Source organism: Callospermophilus lateralis, chromosome 5 (assembly GCF_048772815.1).
Source record: "Callospermophilus lateralis isolate mCalLat2 chromosome 5, mCalLat2.hap1, whole genome shotgun sequence".
Taxonomy (NCBI): Eukaryota; Metazoa; Chordata; class Mammalia; order Rodentia; family Sciuridae; genus Callospermophilus; species Callospermophilus lateralis.
In genome coordinates, this window is record NC_135309.1 from 108,424,714 (window position 1) to 108,447,428 (window position 22,715).

Here is a 22,715-nt window from a genome sequence, read left to right on the forward strand (position 1 = left end):
TTGTTCTAGATGTATAATTATGTAGCAAACCATATAAAATCATAGTAGTGATTTACATAATTCTGATTTTTTTATTTGAATATGAACTTACGGGGTCTCTCCCTTTTCTCCTCTGTCTGAATTCTTTACTGTCCTCCACCCCATGGGTCAGAATTAGCTACCACAGAGCAGGCCTTGCAGCACGGCATAATAGTGCCAACAATTTGGGAAATAAAGTGAAGAGTTGAATGTTACCTAAGACACATACTATTGTGTTCCCAGTTGGCAGAACTAAATGGATCCTCATATCAATGCCAATGTCCTTTAGTGTCTTTGGGCATCACACAGCCTCATTAAACACAGTGCAACAAAATACTTCTTGCTGTACTCTTACTGAGAGAAGTACTCAAAAGAGACTCCCTTTTTTGCTCTGTGCATCTTGGCCACTATGCTTGGTCTTATTCCAGTCACGCGTATCTATGTGCCTGTGGAAGTAGGGAAGTAAGTTTGAGCCATGCCATGATTTATGGGAAGGCAGTAATGGGCTTCTACCGAATGCTAATCACAGCAGAGTGCTCAGGGAGACTGTATAAGAAATGCTGGTTTGCAGCAAATTGGTGACTAGTTCTATTGAGATGGACTGAAAATTTAGATGGGAGCTATTAAGGCATCCAAATCCTTATGACTGACAGCCAAACTTGGTGAGAAATCAGGAAAATACCCCATTTGTGCTAAACAATAGTAGATAACTTTGCACAAATCTAATGGAATGAGTTACAATTCAGAAGTTAAAGCCTCCAGACCACGTTAGCATTACGAGCACTGGGAGCGGGATTGTTAAGTGAATTAGCAGAGCTGTTTTGGCTCTCAGATCCAAAAAACTGCCCAAGCTGCCCGTGTGAATGAATAGACTGCTCTGGAGGGAGCCTCCCGGTCTGATGGCCTTCATTTGCCTGTGGATCATGCTTTCTGGCTGTCCACACACATAAACTTCAACCTTTATCTCACACCACACAGGGCGGCTTTTCCGAGAAATGATACTCTAGCTCCCGAGCAAAACAAGCAGCTGTATTTGGAGGCTTTTCTTGAATCCCAGGCGGCTCTTTCAACCCCTGCTTACCTTCCTTCTGCATTTCCATTTCCAGCAACAAGAAGAGGGGAGTTAATGATTCATTTGCTCCCAATGACCTTTTGAATAACTGGACTGTGAAGTATCAGCCAGACTCTTGGTCCCCCCTCTCTCCCCCTTTCACTTTCCTAGTTTGGCTTTAATATTTACAGCCTCCTTGTTGGTCTACATGCCTGAACGCCTGAGGGAAGCAAAACATTTATTGCCTCTCCCTCCCTGCGTTCGGGAGCTGTTTCATCCAGCCTCATTCCTTCCTTTGACATCACTGGGGAGGCTTGCCTCCTGGCTGGCACGAGCTCTTCCTGAGTCTGTTCATTTCACCAAAACAAAAACATGGATTCTGACTCGGACTCACCTTTTAACTACTCCTGGCCTTCCTTCCCCAAAATGAAGATTCGGCGAAGGGCATCCAAACAAGGTAGATCGCAGGATCTTTTGTTTTTTCCCCCAGCCAAGCTGGACATCTTCATATTCTTACCTTTCTTTTCCTCATTTCTTTGCCAGCCTGTTTTCGGATGAAGTTCATGTTTATACACGTCCTTCTAAAACTCTTGCTGTAGAGATACTGTACATTTAGACTTCGGAGGTAAACCTACTCTTTCCCCCTTATCTTCCTTTCTCTTTAAATCTACCTTTGTATTATTATCCGTGTATAATTCCCCCCTCTCCCCTTAAAAGGAAGATTAGTGCAAGGTAAATGTTTTGGAGTCATATAATCAGAATTACCTTGGAGTTACCTTGACAATAAAAAGTCATGTTGATTTAAGCATGTCTAGCTTTTGTGAGATTTGAAAAGAACTATGCATGGGCTTTTACTTATTTATTTTAGTTTTCAGGTATGTGTTAACTTAAAAAAAAATTTAAAGAACTATGCATGCTTTTACTTACTTATTTTAGTTTTCAGGAGTGTGTTAACTTAAAAAAATGTGTGACTAAAAATGCTAATTTATTGATTTTCAGATGTTATAAGTAAGGAAGGGATTTGGCAAAAATAATTTCAATAAGGAAATTATTTTTATATGTTTATCTCCATGGAATATAGCCATATATAATAGGTTTATTAAAAATAGTACCAAGTAAGCAAAATCATTTACTGCCAAAGGAAAAAGAGTGATTTATCTGTGGATGATGAATAGTGGAATGGGCTTACCTGGTTTATTCCTTTTTACTTGCCACGACTGAGTAACATGGGCCTTCGGCAAGTTGGTATTTGTCCACAGTGGAGGTGCCTGAGTAACTGCTCCACTATCCTTGGCTGGGAGTCATAGGTGGCAATTTTTGCCTTCTGAGGCTTAAAAAAAAAAAAAAAAAGTAGTGAGTAACCCTTCCTATCTTTTGTCCTGTGTAGGATATTGTGTGGTTACATTTTAACTCAAGGAGAAAAGGAATATTTTCATGAACTTATGAGCAGAAGAGATGTGTCTTGAAAGCAGGTTGTCCCTGCAGCACTGGCCTTTGGGAGCTAACTAGTTCTGGACTCTGTTCTGTAGGGACAGGTTGCCCCATGCTATTCCCAGAGGAGGATGGACTCTTGCAGTCATCAGGACACTGGGTAGCTTCAAGGGTCTTCTTCCTCCCTTCTAAACTAAAATGGAGGCGTTTGCATTCTCGTTGGCTGTTCCACCGAGACAAAGGCCAAGGAATGAGATGAGTTGACTGTCCAGGGGTGATAGGTGTTTGGAGTTTCCCATGCCATTCTGCTGCTGTCTTGGAAATGCTATCATCAGAGATCTTAATAGTTTGTATTCAACAAACTCTTTATTTATTTATTTTTTGTTATCCTGTTTTAAAAATTAACTTTTGTACCTAAGAGTTTTTTTTTTCTATTTTATACTCTTGTATCGATTTTATAGATATCCTCAAAAAGGGATTTAAAAAAATTCAACGTGAAAGCCTATAAATCTTTAGAGGATATGATCAGATCAAAGGGGCATGATGCGTGCAAGTTACCACAAATGATTCTGGGAGAAATAAACCCACAAGAAAGCTGTCCTGTCCTTGTAAAAAGCAAGCTTGTATACAATAGGAGATGAAGTAAAATGTTAACAAGGGGTAAGTCTGGGTAGAGAGTGTTTGGTTTTCTTTGTGCATCTTTTTTTTTTTTTTAGCTTTTCAAATTTGAAATTACTTCCAAATAATATTTTTTTTTCATTTTTTATTGGCTCTAAGTAGTAATTTTTTAAAGGTTTTTAACTTATTTCTGAGAGGAGAGATACACTAAGGCCCTAATATTTCAGAGTGTATCATGTGAGTTGTGGTGCATCGAAAGCTTCTCCAGGACAGGAACCACATGTGAGACTACTACATCTCTGGTGCCAAGTCTTGCCTGGTTGTGAGGTATGATATGCTTTATTGATTTTTGTAATTAGGTTGTCCACCTGCCTTATTGGATGCCTATGTTGTTGGGGGGTCCAGGCATCCAAACAACCTGGAGGGATGAAACTTCATGATTGGGGGTCAGGGGGAGCCTAGGGAATGGATTAATCATGCTCTTGCTTTAAATCCAGGCTTGGAGCATGGCCAGTTTGAGCTATAACAGAAAGTCATAGCATAGCTATGTATAAATTAATCCTGATTCAAGTGAAAGCAGGTATCTCAGATATGAAAATTATTAACTCTTTGCCACTAGTAAACAGAAGACAAGTGAAAATAAGGTAGATTGGTAGCTGAGAGTTGGGGATTGTTAGGCTGTGTATCACCCTTCCTGTCTTTATTAAATGATGGCGGCCTAGTTGTGAAGAGAGGGATTGGCCTCTTTTACGTCAGCTGGACAGAGTCCCAGAACCGTAAACTCCTAGAGCCAAAAGGGCCATAGAGACAACCTGTCTCAACCACTACTTTTTCCCGATGAGGACATCAGGGCTGAAAGAGGTGAATGGATGGGATTATCCATTTGTTCAAAAAGCACTTCCAGAGTGCCAAGCCTGTCTTAGGGGGGTGGTGTGAAGTGCTGACTCTGGTAGATGCTACCCCTGCTTCCAGGGGTCTTTGTGTTGGGACTATATTCCACATTTTCCAGAACCCAGGCAGAAACACCGCCCCCAAAATATGTTTTTTCAGTTCAATGACCAGTTTATGAAGAACTGTGCTCTCTTGACTCTTACAGGCTGATGCAAATATTTTTGTCAGTCTTCAAAAGTAAGGTGGCTGGAACTTCATCCTCATTTTCTCCTTCCTTTCCTATGAGCACTAATAGCACTCTTAGAAATAGGCACCAGTCACTTGGGAAATCATGAAGGGTGATTTGGGGTCTCCAAGTTTCTGGGCCATTAACAAGCCTTCTTGTAGTTGATCAGAAATATGCTCTTATTTTTTTTTCTCTTACTCTTCCTACCTTGTCCTGGCTCTCCTTGTTAGTACTCCCTTTGCTCTGACACCCCCTCCTGTCCTTGTTTTCTGTTTTTTGATGGATACACAGCCACAGCCACAGTACTGGTTTGTTTACAGAGTGATGTGAAAATTTAGAGAGAGGATTTGGTAATAAGAGGAAAACCCAACAAACCATATTTCCACTAAAAAAAAAAAAAAATGTAGCTGGTACTTTTTCATCTTCATGCCTTCAGGGGGAAAGAGAAAAGGATGCAGCTTAGAAGCAGGTTGTCTGGAAGTGCCTGGCATCTCAAGGGTGCCCAGAAAGTCCTCCTGGGGTTCTCAGGAGGTGCCCTGGGTCATTCTGTGGGCAGCCCCAGGACAGGCTGTTCTGGGAGCCCAGTGGTTAATGATTGGAGTGGGCCAGAATCCACAACCGTTCTGCTTCAAGGGCTCCAGGAATGCCTGGATTTTTGTTTTCTCAGTTTAATAGGAGATTCGAGCAAAAAAAATGTTTATTAATGTTATTAATCAAAGATTTAAAAATAGAGGGATGGGACCTCACTGAAGGCTCTGATAATTATCATTCAGTCTTTAAAGTGCATATTTTAGCGTAAGCCATCAGGCCCTCGGAAATGTTGACATGTTCTGTTCTTGGTGTCTTCTGTTCACTTAGGCAAGCTCTTCCACTCTCTGCGGCTCCAGCTCATATGCCTCTCGAATGATGTAAAGTATGAAGAAGTGCTTTCCTCCCTTTTTTCCTTTTTGTGGGTGCAAATCCAGTCCAAAGCTGCCTACAGAGGCCATGCGTATCAGAAACTGTGAACCTCTTGGGAAGCATAGGTGACACTAATTTTCTGTAGTCATAGCCAAGATAACTGACATTGTGTGACACTTTATTAATCACAACAACTACTTTGTACTGAGCTATAACACATGTTTGATATTTAATGATGTCTGCTTCTGAAAATAACTCTGTAATACAGATATTATCTGTTTTATAGATGAAGAAACTGAGGCTTAGAGAGTACCATAATCTGAATATGGTGTGTGTCCCCCAAAGGGCTCACGTGTTGGAAGTTTGGTCCCCAGTGTGGTACTATTAAGAGGTGGGCCTGATGGCAAGTCATTAGGTCATTGGAGACACTGCCCTTGGAAGGCATTGAGGTAGTTTCTGTGGGGGCCTGGTTAGTTCTCTAGAGAAGGCTTACATAAAAGAGCAAGACTGGCTCCTTGCTGCTCTCTGTCTTCTTGTCTTCTGAGGATTTCTCCTTCTTCCACACATTTCAGCCATGACATCCATTTCCATGATCTGACAAAGCCAGGGGGCCCTTCCAGAGCTGGTGCTATGCTCTTCGGATCTTAAGCCTTCCAAACTATGAGCTAAGTAAACTTTTTCTCTTTCTAAATTGCCTAACCTCAGATATTTTGCTATAGCAACAGAAAATGGACTAATATTGAGAATTTTAAAATTATTCCCAAGGCCATACCAGGAAATGCAGAGAACAAGGAATAGCAGAATAAGGAAGGAAAATGAGTAAAAAAATGACATATGAATCAAGTGTTTTCCATATGTGTTATCTTGTAAAAGACCTGAATGTTAGATGTAATTGTGACCTTCCTTCATTTATGGGTTGGGTCTCTGAGGCTCAGAAAAGAGAAATGAGTTATTCCATGTTACAGCCAATAAGTAGCAGAACCAGGCCTAGAACCAGGGCACTGGACTTAAGAGGTTTTGATCTTCCCAGTATGTTTTGCCATCACTTAATAGAGATAAGGGATGGTGAAGCTCAATGAGCTGCCACCTTGGGGTCCAAAGATGTCACTATGTCTCACTGTCATAGTTCTTCATCTTCTTTGTGAATCTTTTACTAGGAAGAGAGGTGACAGGGGAAACTCTAGGGGAGCAAGATGTGAGGCTGGTTATGAGCCAGGAGACCTCCCCCTACACACAGATGTGCTACTTACATCACTGATGGACAGAGGCCTGGAGAGAGGATGAATTGAGAAAAGAGGGAGGCGAGAGTCCTTTCCAGAACCTAGAAGTCCCCAGGTTTGTCCAAGACAGATAAGGCTGCAGTCAGGCTGAGTGTGCTGTGAATGGAGGTGAGGAGCCTGAGGCCACTGTTATGGCTCCCCCCCCCCTTTTCTCTTCTTTTGAGACATGGTTTCTCTGTGTTACCCAGGTTGATCTTGAACTCCTGGCTCAAGTGATCCTCCTTCCTCAGACTGGGCTTGTTTGGGCTTTTTATTTATTTACTTTTTTTTATTAGCTCATTTAGTGTTTGGAAGGCAAGTATCTAATCTGAAAAAATAACCCTCAACCCAGTAAATATTTAGAGGTCTAGTGATGTTTCAAGAATTTCAATGATTATTTTTAAAGGTGAGTTATTTTTAATCTCATGGGCTTACTTGTTGTTTTCCTCTTTCCCTTTCTCCCTTTTCCTGAAGTTTCATTGACTACACACATGCACACAGGTGTGTAACCGTGTGTGTGTGTGTGTGTGTGTGTGTGTGTGTGTGTCCCCAACCCAGAAATTCCCCAGAGGAGTTCCTGAATGCCATGGAAGGAATGAGTCATTATAGAAAACCTCATTAAGGAAGAGAGACATTTTCGTAAAGGTGACATAACCTGCTAAGATTTCTTTGGCTCTCAATGAAGATAAAGTTGAACCTCATACAGAGCTGTTTCAGTTCCAGACTCTGCCTAGGGGACCCAGTTTGTCAGCAGAGAAGAGACCCATCGAGATCCCTTTGCCCTACAACACAGCTATGTATCCCTTGTGATTCCCATTAGTTAAACAAATACTTTACCAAAAATTTTTTAAAGTGACCCCCCCCCACCCTTTTTGTTTCTGGCTAGCCCAAATTCTTGGGCAAGATATCTTCTCCATTAATCCCTTCAGGGGGAAAGGCGACAGTACTACAGTGTATCGTCTTCATGTTCAGGGTACATCTCTCTCCCATTCTTTGTTTTGGGGAAGGACAAAGTTTCCTATTTAGGAATGTTGATTACATAAGCTAGACAATGATTAAGTTCCATAGGAGAGATTAGGAAAAATTTCTGTTGAATTTCAAGGTGGAGAGACCAGTTTGAGATAGAAGGCATCATGTAAGGGGTGTCAGTTTACTAGCCTGTGGTGACCTGGTGGGCTTTTAACAGGTAGGATGGTCCCTCTAAGCAAATGGGCAATCAGGCATATCTAAACTGTATCAAATTGAAGGAAAATAGCCTGGTCGTTTGGATTCATGAGGACATGGAAATGTAGTGTGATGCCACATGTTGCCTGGGCCTGGACAGTTACTTTGGTCTGCTTAGTGTCCTTCTCCTTGTGAACAACATGCACATTCTTTATGGGGTATCTCTTCCATTGCTCTGGTCACAGGTCCAAATGATGCTGCCACTATTTCATGTGGCCTTGCCTTCCTGAGTGCAGTGGGATGGGCATACTATCCAGAACGGACCAATCATAACACTCTTCCCGCCTGGCCACAGTGATTAGCCCAGGAGTCACACATGGCCCAAACGGCCAATCAGAATCCTTCCTTGGGATTTTTCCAATTCAAGTTTGGAGGCATATATCTTTCCTCTTGGATGGCAATTGCAGAAGGATTGGAGTAGAAGTCATTAACTGGAAGAGAATAGTCTGTTCGGGAAGAAATATGTGAATGGGCAAAGAGAAACAGATGGGTGGCTTCCAGGCTCCTAATCTAGTCTCTGAGGCTCTGGTGGCTGCCCAGGTTCCAATTCTCAGCCCTTGGATGTCAAATTCATTCAGTTCTGTGAGTATCCATCATAGGCCTTCAAGAAATATCTTTCTTCCTTTTTTTATTTTTGTTTTAGCAAATTTAGATGTTTCTCCCACTTCCAACTAGAAATCTTCAAATTATCCTTTAGGATGTCGATTGAGGGTCCTCCATTTAGAAAGTCTCCTGAATTCTCTCAGAGGTCAACATTGTACCCTTTGTGCCACTCTGCCTAGTGTATATAGGATAGCCCTTCTCATGGGTATCACAGCTATTATTTAACTCTATACCTTAAGAGACTGAGTTCCTTGAAAGTGGAGGCTGGCCCACTTGTTTCCACATCTCCAGTGCCTGGATCACAGAAGGCAGGCAGTAAATATTGCAATTATATTTTAATATTTTTTTGAAATATTGACCCATACTATACCCAGATACTGTTTATTTTGTCAACAGTCTATCTTATTTTCATGAATCCTGCCCTGTAGACAGTGGGATGGGAAGGGTAAAGAGTATGTTTTACTTTATTTATATAAATGCATTTATATAAATATTTATACAGAAAACCTAGGTCTGATGAATAATGTAAGCAGTCATTTTTGGTTACCACTTAGTGTCTTTAAGCAAAATATTGAGCATCTTAGATTTCTTCTCTCTATCCTCTTCCTTGCCAAGTGGGTATCAGATGTGATTTCTTGGTGAGGGTAGAGGGCAGTAGGCAGTGGAAGGGGGCCCAATCCTGATCGACACATTGTTTTCTGGGTCCTTCTGGGCACTGCTGCAGACTGACCGGCCTGGGCTCTTCCCCAAGGTATGACCACATTGTTGCTGGCTGCCCTGGCATTTGTGACCAAGATCTGTGGTTAGGATCCTCCCACTGGTGTTGGTGAGGACCTGGTGATTCTCCTTCTGACTTCACTCTGACTTAGCCTCCTTTTGGCCTCATCCTGGTTTTATACTCCAGAACATTGGAATCTTGGCCCCTGGCCACTGGCCCAGATGCTTCTTCCAGAAATATCTGCTATAAGGTCTCTTTCTTTGCACTGTGGTAGACCCCATGTTGGGCCTGGGTGCTCAACTCAGCCACTACTTTCTTCTCTCCAAGGCCTTTGGGATTTTAGGGAAATCTGAGAAAAACTGAGAGCAGCCAGGAAAGGGGGAACCTGGTCTTGCTATTTGACCTTGCTCTCCTATTCAGTGTGCATGGTTGTTGTCATAATGGAATAGGGCAGCCTGTGAGGTCATCTCCTTCAGAGCTCCAGATGGAAACAGGAAATGCCTACTCCTTTGCAAAGTGACCCCCAGCCTATCTCATACTGCTCCCAGCCACCATCCATGACAATGGAAACCCCTCATTGTGAATTCTAACAAATCCCATATCCAACTATCTCTCATGTCCGTCTTACCAAGAGGTGCCCCAGAGTTTCTCAGGATAATGAAACAGGATTCAGGGATTCAGTGGAATTTACCAACCAGAACAAACCCAGAACAACTTGGAGGAATGCCAGGCAGTACTTGATAGTCATCATTCAAAATGTTCTTATCGAAGACACAAAACAATAAATGAAATAATTTATATTTCCAAGGACAATTCTTCGTTTTTGCCAGCACAGTTCCTTGTGTATAGTATAACTCAATTACTTTTGAGGATATTTAGGAGGAACAAAAACACATATGGTTCTAGAGACGAGCACTGGAGAATGAAAGTTCCTTATGATTTTTAAAATAAATAAAGTCATTATTGGATACCAGCATCTTTCCATAAATTATGCAAGATTTGAATTATTCATCGATTTCCTTGTGATGATGACATATGGGGACATCTTCCTCATCAATTTGTTTACATTTTTTGGAGGGACTTGAAATGGTCTTGCTCTCTGAGGGCCTTTGTTTCTCTCCTGGTATTACTATAATGTGTTATTTTCCACCCCACTCCACTTGCTGAGTTTTTCCTTTATGTAGACTAATTTGCTTTAGGCCTTGGAGAATTACATCAAGAAGGAAAGGAACTGCTGGTTAAATATAATCACACCAAATCTACACACTACACAGGACTGAATATCTACCTGATTGCTTGGAAGAAGCAAGGGCAGACACAAGTCATTAACGTACCTGAGAGTCCTTTCTCAAACGTAAATGTAGGTACTCTTGAAGGCTACTTTGTACTACTGTAATCAGGAATGGGGTCTTGGAAGGATTTGGGGGAAATCATGTTGCCCTCCGAGGACTGTTTTCTTTCCCTATTCACCTTCCCTCTGTGCCTCCTGTGTAATTGCGATGGAAAAGTCTTGCTTTCTTCTTAAAAAATTTTGATACTTGGATCTTTCAAAACACCAGAATAGGACTTTTATTTAGAGCCTGATTTTAGAGATCAAAGTTGTAGTTGTTATTGAGAAGGGGATTTTAAACATCTGTTCCAACTCTGCTGGAGAAACAAACCACTCTTGCCTCTGGAATCCTTTGGTTTCTGTTATCAGCCATCACTGCTGTTAACGGGACTTCTCTGAGAGGCCTGACCTCCTCCCAGGGCTTTTATTTATTTATTTATTTATTTATTTATTTATTCATTCATTCATTTAATAGGATCCCAGGAAGAAGAGGTAAGAGGGAGCACCAGGCATTTGGATGGATGTTAGAGACTCTCTAGTTTGGTGGACAGAGACTCCTGGGTTCTCCTACACACCTCTTGATGTAAACTAAAACCTACAGGGTGGGTTTATGTGACCCACAGGAAATTCCTGGGCTAAGGATAATTTTGGAATTTGGATGAATCCTCTCTGTAACCTCAGGTCTAACTCAGGAGAGTGAGGCCAAGAGATTTTCCAGGCCAAGATTAATACTGGGACAATCTTAAGAGAACCTTACAAGAGGAATAGTCAAGGAGATAAACTGCAGTTTGCTTCTGGAAATGTTCACTTTCATTGTGGGGCTGGGTGTTTTTCTCCTGGATCACACTAAGACCATGAGAAGAGGCTTTCTGTATATTTCAAAACTTGAGAAAGGTCCCTTTAAATTGGAGAGTCTGGGAGACAGTGTACCGCAGTGAGCAAGGATGGGGTTGGTCTCTGTTAGCACTGGGCTTCTGTCCTGGTTCAATCCCTTTATACCCTGGGCAGGTTACTCATTTTCCCTGGGCCTAAACTTTCTTATCTATAAAATGAACATGAAAATATTTATCTGGTTATGGAGAATAGAGTTGGCCGATGGTTCAAACAATGCTATGTACTCACAGGGAGAACATTTCCAGTTAATACATGTACATGTATGTTCTCTGCTTTAGTTGACTTACTCATAACCTACTATTTGGCATGAAATTACATTGTTGTTCTTTTTTTTTAACCTTTATTTTTTTTTATATGGTGCTGAGGATTGAACCCAGTGCCTCACACATGCCAGGCAAGTGCTTTACCACTGAGCCACAACCTCAGCCTCATAGCTGTTCTCTGACACAGAAAGCACATTTTGAAAATATGATTTGCTTTTCATTATCTTATTTTAGATGGGAAGATGATTTTTTTCTGGATTTTTTTTTTAAAGTCTAGGAATGGTAGATCATAAAATGTTGGATATAAAGGCCACCAGATCATCTGACTTCTTAGTTTATCATTTCAGTCTTTTCTCCTCAGTACTTTGAATGCACTGTCATTAAACAAAACAAAATTATATAGTTACTGTTTTGTGAATATTTTCTCAGCAGGATTCATGCTGTCATATCCTGGCAGCAAGTGACTAGGGTGAATAATACCACAGGCCCAGGAAGTAGGCAGACACACCTAGGTACAAATCACACTGTAACACATTAACGAAGCTTCTTAATGAGAAAATACCAGACATTGCTCAAATTCCATTTTCTTTGTTTCAAAATATGATACACAGAAATCCCAATTATTAAACACTGTACTCAGACCCTCCTTGGGGGGTACCTCTGTAGAGCTGCCATATTTGTATATGACCTTGAGAAAGTTCATAAAGGACCCCAAGTTTCCTCATCTATTCAATGAAGTAATAAATGGGACAGCTTCAAAGGGTTGTTTTGAGGATCCAATGAGTTAATACATGTAAGTTTTAAGTGCCCGGTTCATTAAAAGCACATTTATGTGAGCTATAATAGTAGTGGCATCTGGCACAGTTGTCCCCTATGGGACAGGTGTTTGATACATTCCGACTCTTGTGGTATCTCGTATCTTGTTCCTACTTTCTCTCTTTGAACGTGCGTTTTCCCATCTTTTCCCCAGTGCCTTTATCTTGCAAATCTATTTGTCCCATTTTTCCTCTGGTAAGAGGGTACCTATATGATATTTTAAAGAAAGCGATTGGACAGTGATATTCTTGGGCCATGCATAGCACAGGGTGCAGGAAGTTGGTGGGATACACCAACTGTTCTGTGTGATCTGTTTCTGCATCAGACCCAACCAGAAAGTGGCCTATTCCCCCACCAGGAGGAGCCAAGGAAATCTCACCACCAGAGTGTGGCAGCTGACAGAGGGGAAAATGCAGAAGCAGCAGAAGGAAGACTCGCAGGAGAAGGAGAGCCTCCTGGCCATGCAGAGGAATACGCTCTACCTCAGGACCTCCTGGGACCTCCCGGGAATACACAGGGATGTGCTTTGAGGATGTTTTTAAGAGTCATCAGTGGGGGATGAGCATCCTGGGCTGGCAATCAGTAGACTCTCAGTAAATATGAAAAAAAGAAGAATGAATAAATGAATGACATAAAAAAGTGCCACTCCCTCACATCCTGGAGTAGAGCAAGACCAGCTGGGCAAAGCCCAAGGAAACCTCCAGAACCTGAGAAAACATTGCAGACCAGGGGAGAACATCTCCTAGTTGTGCCTTAGTTGTACAAATGTCTGTTCTTTTCTAAGAAGAAATTATTCATTTCTTCTGTGAGTATTTGTTGAATATCTACTTGTATCCTGCATGGTTATAAGGCACTGGAGATATGGTATAGAAAACCTTCAAAGCTATCGTTCTGAGGGGACTTCCATTCTGATGGAAGAAAATGGACAATATATGATAAAAGTGTAATGTGCTAGGTGATGGTTAGTGGTGTAGGAGAAATAAAGCAGAGCTTAGGGGGTTATCATTTTATGTATACTGGTCATTAACATGATGCCTCTTTGATATGACAACATTTGAACAGAAACCTTAAGAAAGCGGGGTATCCAGATATCCAGGGGAAGAGCAGTGCTGGTAGAGGGGAGTGGCAAATGCAAATGGCCTGAGGCACAGGACAGCACAGAGGCCAGTGAGGCTGGAGTAGAGGAGTGGGCAGGACTTCAGGGAGGTTGACTTGGGGTGGAGGAGACACAGTGTGTGAGGCACAGTAGGTCCTAATAAAGTCTGGCTTTTACTCAGGATGAGATAGGATGCAATTTCCTTTGTAAAAGGACTGCTGTGTCTGTGTTGTGGAGAAATAGTCTGTGGAGGGAAGACCGTAGACTGGAAGCAGAGAGACCAGCTGGGACCCTCCTGCGGTAACCTAGGAAGGAGATGGTGGTGGCTTGCCCCGGGGTGGCAGTGGAGGTGATGAGAAAGGATTGATTCTGAATCTTAGTTGTGAAAGGAAGAGATGAGCCAAGGGTGAGTCCAAGGAAAGCCACAGGACCATGTCCTGGAAACCTGGGAGAAGTGGACAGTCCTGTCTGATTTGGACCAGTTATGCTGGGCATGGTTGTCGGGAGACTCGGGGGAGATGTTGAGGAGAGAGTTGTCATTCGAGAGAGGTCTAGAGATGAAGATCTGAGAGTCCTCACCACGTGATGTCACGGGATGCCCTGTTGTCAGATGACCCAGGGAATGAGTGGACAGAGGGGAGGTTGGAAGATTAACCCTAGAGCAATGTGACCTGCCTAAATCTGGAAAGCCAGTGGTAGAAAGGCCAATGGATGAAAGGACCTAGGGACAGCACTGTCCTGGAGGCTGAGGGCAGGAAGGGAGGCCTGGTAGGTCAGAGAGGGTGAGGCAGAACTGGGGATGAGCTCTGTCATAGGAAGACAGTAGGGACCACGATGGACCCTGTTTCAGTAGAGTGAATGAACCCAGAAGGCTTACCCTTTGCCAAATGGGGGTCCTTCTGCCACACTCAGAAAGTTCTAGGTTCAAAACAAAACATAATGAATGAGTGAGCAAGTGAGTGAGTGAAACCCATCTGCCCAGCCGTGGTGAAGAGATTTGTGGGTTGAGAGGCGTTCACCTGACTTTGGCAGGTGAGAGCTTGGCACCCAGAGTGGGCCAGACCAGGCCAGCAGCAGGTTCGCTGAAGGCTGCCCAGGCCGGGTTTGATCATGTCTGGGCGTGGGTCTCTTACATAACCTTCAAGTAGGCCACAGTTACCTGCAAGCTTCTGGAGGGAGACCTGGATTTCACCAGACATCAATCAGGTTGCAGAGGTGTGGGAGGGGGGAGGGGGAGGACTATGCTGTTAACTGTTTCCTGCCAGATTTGGAGTAGTCCTAAGGGCCAGGGGGAAGGAGGCATCTGCAGCTGCCTTCCCTCCCCACTTCCAGGAGCCCACTCCCCTTCTTCCTCTGGGTGAAGCATGTTCATGCTCAGCTCATGCTTGTGTCCCATAACTAGAGCATCCAGCACCCCAAAGAAGTGAAGTGCTGGCAAACCCTTGTAGAATTCCCAGGATCACATTACAAAGCAGCAGTGGGAGAGGGAGAGCTGCAGGCCGGGCAGCCACTGTTTGTCCTGCAGGGAGACACTGGCCCGGTCCACTCCTGGTTAGAACGTCTTAGATCCTGAAATCCTCCCTTTGTTCTGGAGAGGCTGGCTCCGGTTATCTGACTTTTGTCTTTGTGCTGCAGTTATAATCCCTCCCCTTTTGTGAGATCTCATCCTTGAGTCGCTGGAGGGAAATCCTGGATCCAGGCAGGTGAAGGCTTTTCTTTTCTCTTCACGTTTATGTTTTTCAGTTGCCTTATCCAGGACAGACTTTGCAAAATGTCTTAACATGAGTTAGGTCTGAAATAAAAGTCAGAGCATTTTTAAATGTTCTTGGTGTAGCAAATGGAATGTTCGGCGCATTCCAGTCGCCTTGAGTTGTTTTAAAAGATATAAAGTGATCGCCAAGGACAATATTATTTTTTTTTTAAAGAATCAAAACTGCACAACCACATTTACTTGTATGATAATAACAAGCATTTACGTAATGCTTACTGTGCATCAGGTTCTATTCTAATCACTTGAAATATTTGCTCATTTGATCCTCACAGTCCTATAGGATAAATATATTGTTCTTATTTTACAGATCAGGAAATGGAGACACAGAGGTCAAGTAACTTGCTCAAGGTCATACAGCTAATAGGTGCTGGAGACTAAACCCAGATAATCTGGCTTTAAAGCCCGTGTTCTTCACTACTGTAATGCACTACCCTTCACTAATTTAAAATCTGTAGTTGCTTGGATGGGAGTTGAGCTTTAATTATTGTTATACCGTTTTTGAAATATGGGATTACTGCATATTAGAAATTAATGCTATCAACAACACTGTAAAGTTAACTTTTTACTAAAAATAGGTTTACATGACAGCATTTATTTAAGACAAATACGTGGCATTCTTATGGCAAAATACTTTTATATGTTCATTGAAAAAGAACCAGAAGGACATTTTGGGGGAGGGTGGGATCAATGGTTTTCTGCTTAATTTACTACTAAAGTAGTTACATATGGAAGCAATAAAGTCATATTTCTTGAAAACCTTAAAAAGATCTTTTTTTTTTTTCTTTAAGGGAAAGCACCATAACTTTTACTTTGGTCTGAAACACAGTAGAACAGTTCGCCACTTGAATACATGTAATCGGTGTTTATTTGGAAGTTCTCTTGAAGGCTCCTCTTCTTTTCACGATCTCATTCTGTTGGTTTAAACCCAATTATTTGCAGTGACTTGTGTTGAGTGGATAAGGTATCATGGTCCTGTTAGACAGTTTCACTTTCTGGTCTGTCAGGTGTCCCTTAACAAGTACAAGTGATGGATACTCCAGAGAGATGTTCAAATTTATTAAAATTAGCTGTGCTAATTTTCAGCAAGTGACCCAACTAAATCCACATGGCAGGTTATGAGTGACAGAAGTGGAGAGAAGATAGAGATTTTCCCTCCTCACTGCTGCATTATAATCATGTACAGTCATGTCCCTCCTCCCCCAAATCAGGACTCACTGCCACATCAGAGTCATTGCCTGAGAGACAGGATGATGATTCCATCTAGGCTAGTTTTTCAAAGTGTAGGGTAAACTCTTCTGGGAACTATCTATCATGGAGATGAACAATCCAGCACTACCTGACATCAAATCCTGTACTGGGACAGGAATTTTCTTTTGATCATTCTGGTGATTGAAGGAGAGCATCTCAGTTTAGTACTTCTGCATCTTGAACACTTCTTGAATCCTTAGGAACCTCCCCTTATAACCAAGAAAGAACAGACCTCTCAGATTCCCAGCTTAGGCAGGCAACGAACGGTGTTCAGACTTTAATTTCATGACTTACTTTTCACTGATTTTAATATGTGAATTCCACTCTACTTTTGATGAGGAAGAGTGGTTTTCTGTTTATAATAGGAATAGGCATTTCTTTCAAATAATTTTATTTAAAGAATAAAGATAAGCCAATCTGAAGACAAGTACTGAAGAGCAGGATCATATAGGTGATAGGTTTGCTATGGTAAAATTGGGAATTTGGTAGATATGTTATGCAGATTTTTGTTACGCTGTGACTGAATTACCTGACACAGACAACTTGAAGGAGGAAAGGTTTATTTTGGCTCACGGTTCCAGAGGATTCAGTCCACAGTTGGCCAGTTGCATTGCAGAAACATGATGGCAGAAGAAAACTGTTCCTCGTGGAAGCTGGGAAGTGGGTGGTGGGGAAGAGAGAGAGAGAAGGAGAGAGAAGCCAGGGACAAGATATAGTCCATGTTCCCAATGATCTACTTCCTCCAGCCACACCCCACCTGCCTACAGTTACCACTTGTTAGTCCATTCATGTTATTAATTCAACAAATACATTGATCCATTGATGAGGTTACAACTCTCATAATCCCATCTTTTCACCTCTGAACATTACTGCATTGCCTAATGTATGAGCCTCTGTGGGTACATTTCAGATCTGAATTGTAATAGTAGAGGATTGCCAAGATGTGGGTCATTGTTGTTCTAAGATTTGTTTGGAAATTGAGAATTTTCTGATCTTTTTGGCAAGATGCTTGTATATTGTGTGTGATATGAGTGATGGTGGTGCAACCCATCATCAAGCATGATAATATTTCTATGGCAAGATATGTGAGCATTCATCCCAAGAGGAGTAAATAAAGACTACACTTGAGCTCAGGTCAGATTTTAACACCAAATATGTTTCTGAATGAAACTGATGAAAAAGTTGTTGATTTTTCAAAATTTCAGAATTGCAGCTGAGATGTTGTAGACCTGGCTTTGTAATAAATTATAAAATTTTCTTTAGCCTTAATCAAATCAATCATGCAGAAAATAAATTTGACCCAAGCGTGGACAAAGTACCCAGATTCTACCACCTCTGAATTTCTTTTACTGCTTGAGCATGATCTCCTTATAGATTCTGCTCTGCCACACAGGGCAGATAGATTTGTTTATGAAGGAAAATTGCATCCCCAAGTATCTCTTACCTATGTACATGAAAACACCAGTAAATTCTGCTCCTATTCATTTTCTTTGTTCATTAAGAGCATGTCTTTTGCATCACTTGGCAATGCATTTAATGCACCATACAATTTGGGGTAATATTTCATTATATGCTGTATTTTTAAAAATGAAAACCATCCATTTCTTGGAATTATTTTGTTCAATATCTTGTTAGTTCTTAGGTCAGTCTAGTTATCAACAAAATTTTAATTTGGCAGTGATTAAAAAGGAGAATGAACAGTCCCCCAGATGTGATGGCAGAAATACCAGGTGTTTTACAGTTGGTGAAAATATGACACCATAGAGCAGTTAAGCTGGATTAATCACACTTCAGAGGGCCGTGTTGAATCACTTATGGTTGTTTGTAAAACATTCTGTAAAATGACAAATGAGCAAGTATTTTCTGACTCCAGAATGCATTGGAAGCATTTTGTCAAGTTTGTAATTTATAACCTTTGGAACCTACCTTGCTTTTCTTTTGTGTAATTAGAATCAAAACATATGTAATTGATCGCAAAGGTTGTGCTTGTGAATTATTTTTGGACTTCGTATATTATATACCTAGCTATTCAATTAAGTTAATTAAATATTATATTATGGACGTAAGAAGAAACTGTTTTGCTTTGTATATTTTCTCAAGGCTCAATAAAATCTCACTTTGGTGTTCTGTGGGAAAGAGGTAGTTTTGGATTTGGAATCCAAAGCCAAGCCATTTGATTTGTACAATCCATATATCTTTGTAACTTTTATATCATCTAGGACTTTCCCATGAAAGAGTAGATTTTTTTTTTTTTTTGCTTGTTGTATATCAGTGTAACAGTTATTAATCTTTTTAAAACAATTCCTGATCCACTCCCACGGGCTCCACCATTTCTAATGGCTTACTGGCAGTACCATCCCCTTTGTACCCATTCAAGAAAACTTACTGGAATGTGAATGAGAATGACCACTGTTGAGGATGGAACATTGAATCTACCTTATAAATGTCATTTACAGATATCAGTATCCTGTTATTATACAACACAGTGCAATTAGTATTAATAACCTTATACCTTGCATTGAACATGGTTTAAAATCAACATTTATGATAGTGACAGTAATAGTAGTGACACATGATATTCATTGAGCACTTTGTGTCTGAACTTCATGTGTCTGAACTCGTTTCATCCTCATAACCATACTAGGAGGAAAGCATGATAAAAATCCACTTTTATGGATGAAGAAATTTGGTGGACATCTCTGAGTTTTATAAATAAACCAGAGTCACAGGAAACAAGGCCTTTTGGATCTCCTATGTTTTGTCACTTTCAATTCTTTGTTCCCTACAAATATGATAATGTTTCAGCTCTCTGGGACACAACTTTGAGCCACCTCATCTAATTGGAGCAAATCTGGGGACATGGAAGCAAGCACAAACATTTCTGTAACTGAAACAGGAGGGAAACTTTATATCAGCGACTCTGCACTCCCTTGGGCTGCCCAGAGCCAGAGCTGCTGGGCCTCGTAGGCCGTCACTGGCCCTGAGCCTGTCATTTTACCCAAGAAGCACAAGAACATGTCCAATGCTTTCATTCCATTGATGAAGGCAACTAGAATTTAATCTGTTAAAGATTGATGGCAAATATTTAATTGATTTCAATAGTGCTTAAAGTGGGCAAATATTTAGCTATCTAGAACTATTTATTCTACAAGAAGGTTCTAGATAACTGAGTACAGAACATACTTTTGTGTAGATCTTAAGATGTGAAGACAGCAAAATGCCATCTTAAAAAATGCACTCCTAATTTTTTTCTCCTTATGGTTTGACCAAGAAGGTAAAGCTTGACTGTAAAGTAAATTCCTCCAACTTTATCTGTCCTGTTTTCATTTCCCTCTAGATCGCTCCTTTGATGCCCTCAAAACATCCAAGCACTCGCCGACTTTCCTTGCGGCAGGCCGGCTTTCCGACATGCTGAATGGGGGTGACGAAGTCTACGCTAACTGCATGGTGATAGATCAGGTAAGGCCTGCCTGATATCCCAGGGTGCATCTGTACCTCTTTCCAGAACTTGAGCCTGTGTGAAATACGTGCAGCATCATTGTGTTCCTTTGAAAAACTTGTGCCTCAGAGCAGCCCTGGCAACGCAGCTGTGAAATCTTGTTTTAGGAACATTCGACTTAGACATCTGACCTCACTGAGAAGCACTGGAAGGGAGGGGTCTTGAGACACTGGAAAATGAGAAAAAGTGTGAGAGCTCTTTACTGGGGCCAAAGGACGACACAACAATGGGTCACCAACATTTTTTGTATGGCTTTTCAATAAACAGGGCATGGATGACTTGATTAGGCAGTATTTGTATTGAAATCCAGGAATCACTAATGAGCCAGTGCTTGGTTCCAGCCTGGCATGACACAGTCACTTAGAGAAATATCAAAACAAAATGGAATCACATTACAGAGAAACTGGAACCTTTCAGAATTTTCCACCAATTCCCTGAAAGAGACTTGCTGGGCGCAGTGGCACACGTAGGAGGCTGAGACAGGAGGATTTTTGCAAGTTCAAAGCCAGCCTCGGTAAAAGTGAGGTACTAAGCAACTCAGTGAGACCCTGTATCTAATAAAATTCAAAACTGGTCTGGGGATGTGGCTCAGTGGTTCACTGTCCCTGAGTTCAATCCCTGGTACATCCCAACCCTTGCAAAAAAAAAAAAAAAATCTTATAAAGGCAGAGGGTTTGAACATGCCAGGTATCTACTAACATTTTTTTCTTTCTCTAGCTCAGTGATCTTCAAATTTTGTATTTATGAAAATTAAAATGTAGTTGTAGAACTGGAGATTTCTACGTATTCTTATTTATGGGAGATATAATGGATTTTTATGGATAATTTAGACATCACAATTTTTTCCTTTCCCACTGACTTTAAAATCTAAATATGATATGTACCATATTATATCAATTGGGCAATGATGTATTTTACCTTTCTTATTAATGTCATGTATTTTACATTATTAATTATAAATGTTTTCTGTGATATGAACTTTTTTCCTGTCTAATTGATCAGCCCTTAGTTGTATGGCTCTGCTCATTTTCTCTAGTGTTATAAACATTGTTACAACAAATGCATAGTATAAATGACATAGGTTGAATGGAATTCAAAATGACATAGAAACCAATAAATCAGAATAACAACAGTTGTCTTGGTGTAAACCAGCTGCATGTCAGCCCTCATTATAAAAATCTAGATTGGAACATGGGACCAAGTGGGAGTTCTGGGGATATTCTTTCAGGGTCAGTGTAGCTGGACTTTGTGTGCTCTAGACACACTTTAAGATGCATGTATACATTTATGTAAGATTTATTGTTTTATTTATGATACTTATATCCAGCTTTTAAAAATATAGTTGACAAAAATTATATATATTTAAGGTATATAATGTGATTTTTGGTTTTATTAGTACTGGGGATTGAACCCAGGGGTGGGCTTTATCACTGAGCTACATTCCCAGCCCTTTTAATTTTTTTTTTCTTTTTAATTTTGTGGCAGGGTCTCACTAAGTTGCTTAGGGCCTTGCTAAGTTGTTGAGTCTGTTCTCAAATTTTCAATCTTCCTATGTCTGCCTCCTGAGTCACGGGGTTACAGGCATGTGCCACTGTGCTTGGTGTAATATGATGGTTTGTGTACACACATACACATACACACACACACACACACACACACACAGTGAAATGATGACCAAAATCAAATTAATTGAACATATCCATCATCTTACATAATTTTTGTTGTGTTGTTTGCTCAGATCTGTACTTACTATTTCTATGAATTTTTCATATGTAAATAAGGTCATGCAGTACTTATTTTTCTGTGTTTTGGCTTATTTAAATTAGCACAGTATCCTCCAGGTTCATCCGTGTTGTAACAAATTATAGTTTTTTTTTCTTTTTTAAGGCTAAATAATATGCTTCTTTCTGTATCATGATACACACCTATTATGTTTCCTTTGTGCATTCATCTATTGATGGACACATGTTGATTCCCTGCCTTGGCTGTTGTCAATAATATTGCCATGGATATGGGAGTACTGCTCTCTCTTACACGGAGTGATTTTATTTCCTTTGGCCTGGAAATGGAATTTTTGGTGTTATAGTTTCAGTTTGGGGGAACCTCTGTACTGGTTTATGTAATGACTGTACCAATTACTTTCCCACTGGTGGTGTACCAGGTTTTCCTTTTTTCTTTATCTTCCCAATGCTTGTCTTTGACTTTTGATGATAGCCATCCTAACAGGTGACATTTCATTGTGGTTTTAATTTGCATTTTGCTGACAATTGGTAACGTTTGTCACCTTTTCATATACCTGGTTGCCATTTGTAAGCCTTCTTTGGAAAAATATCGAATTGGGCCTTTGCCTATTTTTTAATCAGGTTATGTTGTTATTAATTTGCATGAGTTCCTTATGGATTTTGGATGCTAACCTCTTTTCAGACATACGGTTTGTAAATATTCTCTCCGATTTCATAGGTCTTTTAATTTTGTTGATCATTTCCTTTGCTACACATTTTAGCCTAATGTAGTCCTGCTAATTTATTTTGCTTTTGTTACTTGTGTTTTTGGTGTCAACCCCCCCAAAACATTGCCAACACCATTGTCATGGCGTTCTTCTCCTATGCTTTGTTTTAGAACTTTTATAGTTTCAAGTTTCACATTTAAGACTTTAATGCATCTTGAGTTGACTGTTGAGCATGGTGTTAGAAAGGCATTCAGTTTCACTTTTTTGATGTGGATGTCTAGTTTTCCCAGTATCATTTATTTAAAAGACTACTCCCCATTCTGTTATCTTGGCACTTTTGTCAAAGATTAGTTGACTGTATATATGTGCACTAATTTCTGGACTTTCTATTCTGTTGCATTAGTCTGTGT

The 22,715-nt window shown here is 40.8% G+C and overlaps 1 protein-coding gene across 1 annotated transcript in view; it reads left to right on the plus strand.

Moving 5' to 3' along the window:
- Arhgef28 (Rho guanine nucleotide exchange factor 28) overlaps positions 1-22,715 on the plus strand; it is a 290,628-nt gene that overhangs the window by 166,832 nt on the left and 101,081 nt on the right. Inside the window, exon 10 of the mRNA XM_076857144.2 lies at positions 19,695-19,816. Coding sequence (XP_076713259.2) covers positions 19,695-19,816 — 122 coding nt within the window. The remainder of the gene's footprint in view (positions 1-19,694; positions 19,817-22,715) is intronic.